Source organism: Myotis davidii, unplaced genomic scaffold (genome assembly GCF_000327345.1).
Source record: "Myotis davidii unplaced genomic scaffold, ASM32734v1 scaffold1241, whole genome shotgun sequence".
NCBI lineage: Eukaryota > Metazoa > Chordata > Mammalia > Chiroptera > Vespertilionidae > Myotis > Myotis davidii.
In genome coordinates, this window is record NW_006291022.1 from 248709 (window position 1) to 255341 (window position 6633).

The 6633-nt window shown below is 46.5% G+C and overlaps 2 protein-coding genes across 3 annotated transcripts in view; one reads left to right on the forward strand and one right to left on the reverse strand.

The window, feature by feature from the left end:
• Nucleotides 1–501, forward strand: part of LOC102760160 (sesquipedalian-2-like) — a 3775-nt gene extending 3274 nt beyond the window's left edge. Inside the window, exon 3 of the mRNA XM_006764276.1 lies at nucleotides 6–501. Coding sequence (XP_006764339.1) covers nucleotides 6–501 — 496 coding nt within the window. The remainder of the gene's footprint in view (nucleotides 1–5) is intronic.
• DRP2 (dystrophin related protein 2) overlaps nucleotides 1–6633 on the reverse strand; it is a 36014-nt gene that overhangs the window by 27787 nt on the left and 1594 nt on the right. Inside the window, exons 1-4 of one of the 2 annotated variants that reach the window (XM_015564311.1) lie at nucleotides 5078–5203; nucleotides 4018–4181; nucleotides 2144–2300; nucleotides 613–733 (exon numbers count right to left, since the gene is read on the reverse strand). In XM_015564311.1, the coding sequence (XP_015419797.1) occupies nucleotides 613–733; nucleotides 2144–2300; nucleotides 4018–4064 (325 nt within the window). In that variant the 5' untranslated portion in view covers nucleotides 4065–4181; nucleotides 5078–5203. Of the gene's footprint in view, nucleotides 1–612; nucleotides 734–2143; nucleotides 2301–4017; nucleotides 4182–5077; nucleotides 5204–6633 lie in introns of those variants that run through there. The other variant, XM_015564310.1, reaches the window with a different exon arrangement.

A 6633-nucleotide genomic window follows, 5' to 3' on the forward strand; every position in this document is an offset into this window, starting at 1 on the left:
GGCAGTTTTCTGTTCTCCTTTGAGAGTCGAGAGGCCCGGGCCCCTCTGGGGCTGGTGGTGCTGGAGGGCTGCACGGTGGAACTGGCCGAGGCTCCCGTGCCGGAGGAGTTTGCCTTCACCATCTGCTTCAACGCCCCCGGTGTGCGTCCATACCTGCTTGCTGCTGATGGACCGGCAGCCCAGGAGGCCTGGGTGAAGGTGCTGTCCCGGGCAAGCTTTGGCTACATGCGCCTGGTGGTGCGTGAGCTGGAGAACCAGTTGCGTGATGCCCGCCAGAGCCTGGCCTTGCATCGCCACTCATCCTGGAAGGCCGGTACAAGCTCCTGTAAGACCCAGCCTGCTGACCAGCTGTCTCGGATCCTGGAGAACGGCCACACCCTCTCCAGGGATTACAGCCCCATGGGCGTGGTGGAAGCCGGGGGCAGCAGGCCAGCATCAGGCTCTGTTCTCTTTGCTTTTTCTTGTAGTATGAATCTCTCCTCTCCAACTTTGGACTCCTAGGAGAAAGCTATCCTCCTAGGTAACAGCTGAGAAAATTAGTTTGGGGAGGGCAGGAAGGTGTTTAGTTGTTCATAGTTCAAGAAGAAGGGTGAAGAAAGGAAGACCACCCACCTTTGCTCTCCAAACGAGGCTCCTCTAATTCCTCAAATGGGTGCTGGGACAGGAAGGCCTGAGCTGACTCTAGCACGGAGTAGATATAGGGGCCCCGAGACTTCACATCTTCCATAAATGTCTGTGAAGTTTAGCAACACAGTCAACAGGGAAGAAAAGTCTTTCAATCAATCACTTTACATTCCATTCTACAATTGACAACCTTTCTTCTCAGTGTAACTTGATCCTGTGGCATTGTCATGTACCTTTGGCCTATCCAGACAAAAAGTCCTCCCTATAGGCAGAAGAAAGAATAACTGTGACACTGGAACATCTATGTAGTATGAAATGCGTCTCTTTGCCAGAGTAGAGAGAATCGTGGGGACTTGGGGCTGGGAATTTGGGTTCTTTAGAAGACTGAGAAAGTTCCCTGTAAGGGGCTTAGATAAATCAAAACCAGAATGAGCAAGATTACACTGATTTTAATTAACTTTTTATTTAAGTATACATAGAGAAAAGTAAAAAAATCAAAAGTGCACATCTCAATGAATTTCCATTAAGTGATTCCATCTCTATAACTAGTACCGAGATCAAGAAACAGAACTCCACTAGCATCCCAGAAGAGCCCCTCATGGCCCTTTCTGGTCACTATCTTATACTCCCCCCCCCCCCACCCCCATTGGGTAACCAATATTTTGTCTTGTAATTCCACCAATTAGTTTTTCCATTTTTGAACTTTATATAAAAGGAATCATACAGTATATCCTCTTTTTGTATCTTTTGTTTCAATCAACATACTGTCTTTAATGTTGATCCATGTTGTGACACAAAATTATAGTTTATTTTCTTGTTGTGTTATATTCCATTTTGTATGTATTTTTAATTGAGATATAATTGACATATGATATTGTGTAAGTTTAAGGTATACAACATATTTATTTGATACATTTATATTGCAATATGTTGCCATTGTAGCATTAGCTAACATCTGTCATGTCACATAATTATCATTTTTTTCAGTGCATCTGTATATATTTTTAGAAATCTGTTGCTATTTTCTGATTATAAAGGTAATATATGTCACAGAAATCTTAGAAGTTTTAGAAAAGTATAAAAAAATCAAAAAGAACTCCAATTTCATAATCTAGAGTTGTTAACCATTATGGATATTTTGATATACTTCCTTCTTATGTTTTTATATGTTTGCATACATGTACTAACATCTATATATATTTTATATAATTGAGATCCACCCGTATATGTTTTTGTATCCTATGTTTTTTCAATTTATGTTATATTAGGTTTATTTTCCACGGCTCCACTAAAAATCATGGCATGATTTTAAGGGAGGCCAATATTTGACAGGAGAAAGAAAGAGGAAAGATTTGAGTTTCTCTGTGGAGTGCCATTCACAGGTCTTTAGGACCGCATGCAACTTCCTGTTACTTTAAGTATGTAAGCGGAGACTGGGTGTCCTTCTGACAGGGTACTGTAGAAGCAATCCCTTCACGACTGAGAGGCACACACCATGGCCTCCATAATTTGAACCTACCGCATGTGTCTCCTTTTCCTGTTGCACCAGGGCCACATCCCCTTGTAGGGGCAGCTGCGCTGACAATTCCTCATCCTTTTGGCTGAGCCAGTCAATAATCTCTTGGAGAGAGAGCTGAAGCTTTCCACTGTGGTCTGAGAAGGCCTCTAGGCGAGCACTGCACACAATGGGTAAGACCAATGATTTTCATCTTGTTTTTAAGTGGCAAACATTTTCTCCCAAACAAACACTTATGTGGAACATTAATGTATATATACACAAAATACCGACTTTTGCGCATGGGCCATGAAGTTTCAATCGCACTGTACATGTGCGCCCGCACATGGTATTTTGTGGAAGAGCCACACTCAAGGGGCCAAAGAGCGCATGTGGCTCACAAGCCGCAGTTTGCCGACCACTGCCCTAGAGGAACTCAACTCATGCCAACTGCTCATCCACAGAGGCTTTTTGGAGCCTGCTCTCTGAGCAGGGAAGGATGCAATAAGTGGGAAGGGCAAGTCAGGGGGTTGAGTGTAGGCACTCACATGTGCAAGGATGCATACAAATAGAAGAGGTCCAAGGGTCCCAAAGAATAATAGCAACATAGGCTAGAGGTATAACATATGGCATATTAAAAATGTGCACTGTATAATCATCTCTGTCAGCCTCCCCCCACAAATGAACCATGAGCTGAGGTCCAGGTGGTAGGAAGCTGGAGGCCAGCCTAGGCTGTGTGCAGTCACCGAGTCCATTCCCCTTAGCTGGCAACAATAATGATGCATTGCCTCCATATTACCTGGGCCAAGCCCTTTCCCTAAATTTTTGTTTCCACTAATTCTCAGAGCAACTTTATAGGTAGGCAATGCTATAGTATTGCCCAGAGAGGTTAAGTAATTTACTCAAGATCACATAGTTAAGTCACTAATAGAGTTTTAATTTGCATTTAGTTTTATCTGACTCCAGAGCCTGCATTTTTTTCAATTTCTCCACACTGCCTCATCCCTACTAGAGCTTACCAGAAGCTATAGGTTTGGGCTTTGATGATATAGTGTGGAGAAGAAAAGTGTGGGGTGGGGGATACAGTAGGGGTAGGGAAAAAAGGAACAACTGATATAGAAATTGCCTTCCAGCTCTTACTGAATTGTTCTCAGTTGCGGAGCACTAGGTGGGTTAATAACGAATGGATGGGAATAGAGCAGGGGTGGGGAACATCCGGCCTGAGGGCCATATAAGGCCCTGAAAATAATTTGGTCTGGCCCTGCCAAGGCATTAGGGGTGAGTTAATTAAATGTTTGAACAATATAGCAGGCTAATTTTTAAGCTGATAATTTTGTATGGCCCACAAATAAATATTCAAATAGCCCTTGGCAGAAAAAAGGTTCCCTACTTCTGGAGAAGAGGGATGAAAGAATGGGAGAGAGAGCAGATGAGATCTACCAAGATGGAGAACAGTTATGCAAAGAGGAGGAGGAGGAAATAATAATATCTTTCATTTATATATCAGTGCTTTTAAAAAAGTTTAGCAAGCATTTTCATATCTTAGTTGAATTCTCATGACAACACTGTGAGGTAGGTAGGATAGGTATTATTCCTTCACCCATTTTTTTTCCTTAAAAATAATCCAAACAAATGGAAGCTAAAATTCAGATAACTAAAACCACTTAGCCAAGGTGACACAGCTACTTAAACCTGAGGCTCAAATCCAAGTCTCCTGATCTCTGACCCGGGTTTTTCCTCCAGTGCCAGAGAAGGAAAGGGAGGAGAAGGAGACAGTTAGGCTAATGAAAGGGTGAGGTACAGGCTGAGAGGAGAATGACAGGCTGCAGCAGTAAAAGGAGCCCAACACTATCCAAGCCAGGTTTCTACGGCCCCTGTTTGTAGAGAGCAGGCCTTACCGGAGGTTGTGAGACTTCTTCTTGATTTCATTCCAACACAGATTCATGGCTGACAGTTCCAGGGGTCCAGAGGTACCAACAGACCCATTGACCAGCTTTGTGCTTAGGCAGAAAACCCCAGCACCATCCTGAGGAGGTACAGGGGAGATGGCAGCAGCTCTAACCTGGACAGAAATACAGACATCCTGTGACCCCTGGAGTGTGCCTCACCCTGGTCTGTAGGAAGACAAGGGTGGGACAGGTGTGAACAAGGAAAGATAAGGGTTTGTTCCAGGGTATGTTTGGGGGTGAGATAAAGACTCGGTGGCTCTGTTCATTGCAAGGTCCACTCTTGTTATAGGTCAGTCACATATGACTGCTGATTACTATAGTATTACTCTTATTATTATAAATTCTGCCAGGACTACTGCCCAGGTGTGAACCTGGAAGTCCTTGCATTAGGTAAGAGCTGCTCAGAATTTCCCCAAATGCTGGCAACCACAGAAATAGATGAGCTGTAAGCTCCTATTTCAGGGTCCCATCCTTTACCCAACCTCTGGAAAAGAAAGCTCAGACCAGAGTGGGCAGCTAAGAGGACCAGCCATGGAGTCTGCCAAAATCTCGGGTACCCAAGCCCACAGCCCATCACTTGTCACTCTTTGGGGTAATGTAGGGTTTGGATGAATGGGGTTATGCCAAATAGCCCTAAGAAGTTAGCTGCCTCCAACACAATGTCAAGATTGCTCAACAAGGGGGGCAGTAGGGGTGGAGGAAGCGGGAGTGTGGAGGAGGAAATCTCAGCTTAGCCTCTTCACCCAAGCCCCGGGAAACCCACTGCCTGCCTGTCCACCTGCTTGCCTTCTCTGGAAAGAATACAGTCCCATTTGTGGCTGAGATTGTCTAGTTTCCTTCCCCCCAAGACTTCTTTCCCACACAAGACTCTCCAGGCAATTTAGAAAACCAACCATACCATTAAAACCACAGCTTGCAGCCACATACTAATAGGAAACTGAGGGCGCAGCCAGGTTCTGGGGCAAAACTCTTAACTCAGTCACCCTGCATCCCAAAGAGCTGACACTACCTGTGCTGCAGGGACTCCGTTGCAGGATGGAGCAGCTCCATGATTATCCCTCAGCACGAATCCAGACCCAATGCCTGGTGATCCACAGGCAGTCTTGACAGGCTCTGAGCAGGCTCCCGCAGAGAGGGCAGGCAGAGTTTCGCCAGGCCAGAGGTGGGAGCTGTCACCCTGTTTGTTTACTGACCCCCCAGGAATCTTGAGGGGGCGGCTATGTAAGGGCTTAGCCGGTGAATCAGAGCTTTGTCCCTAGGGAATTCCGGCTCACTCCCAACTGGGCCCGCCACACCGGGGCCAGGAGGGCCCTCCCAAGCTGGCAAGGATGGCAGGAGTGGGACTGGGCATTCCATGGTGCTGAGGAGGGGCATGCAGAGAGTAGTGCCTGCCGACTTATATTCATTTGCTGTGGAAGACACAAAGGATTCACTCTGCTTCCAGACCCATCTCTCCCCTGAGGTGGAGGAAAGGATCAGACTACTTTGGTGACAAACCTCTCTGATAAGCAATTTCCCAAAGGTCTGCTAGGAGGATGGGCTTGGAAATAACCCTTGTCTTTGACAAAGTAAGTGTCCTTAGTGGCAGTGAGGAATATGTGTGTCACAACTGGGGGCAGAGCCGTGGGGTAGCAGGATCAGGTTGCTGGGCAGCAGAAGATTCATCTGAGCCCACTGTGAAAACATGGGGGTGCTCTGCCCTGCCTTTGGAATGCAGAGATGGGTAGGAGGAAAGTCATACCGCCCCCAGACATCCCACCGCACTCTAAGACCAGAGGGAAATGGATGGTCTATGGACAGCTTTGAACCTCTGCAGGGGAAGGAAAGGGCAAAATGGAGTGAGCAGCTCTATGTAGGGACCCAGTTCTAGAGAGTCTCTTGTGCCCTGCCTGTGCTGCCCTGGGCCACTGGCCGGACAGGCAGGGTCCCTTCTGTATGTGAACACCCTCCTTTTCCAGCAGACTTGCCTGGGGAAAGGTTAACATTCCCAAGCTGGACTCCCACCCCTCAGCACTAAGGGAAACACTTCATTTTTACCAAAAAGGGTTCTGTTCCCATCCTTATTTATCTCCCACAGAGTCTTCTGGGCTTTCCACAGTTCTACATTGTTTCCATGCTGAGGCCCACCTACAGGAATACTTGGAGCAGCTGCCTGACCCTTTCTGAGAGTCTGGGATGGATGGGGGTTGGCAACTGATGGTAGGCTAAGCATGGAGAGTGGCTCTCGTTCCAGGTCACAGCTTTGCTTATGCTGGGATAATTGGGCTCAATCCAGTCTTGCAGATTCTCCTGGACTTGGAATGCCCCAGAGTTAGAAATGGTCCCTTGTGACCCAGCCACAACCAACTTCTCCTGGTGCTGTAGGAAGTGCCTACAATGTGCTGGATCCACCCATTTTAGTCTTTCATTCCCTCTAGCCTTCTTAGTCTCTTAGCCCCCTACTTGGCTCCCTTACTATGTTCCTTCACCCTGTCCTCCCCTCCTAGTTCCCCCTTATACTCACAAGTCCATGTAGCAGAGACAGGCAAACAATAGGTAAATAATGAACAATAATTTTCTTCTTTC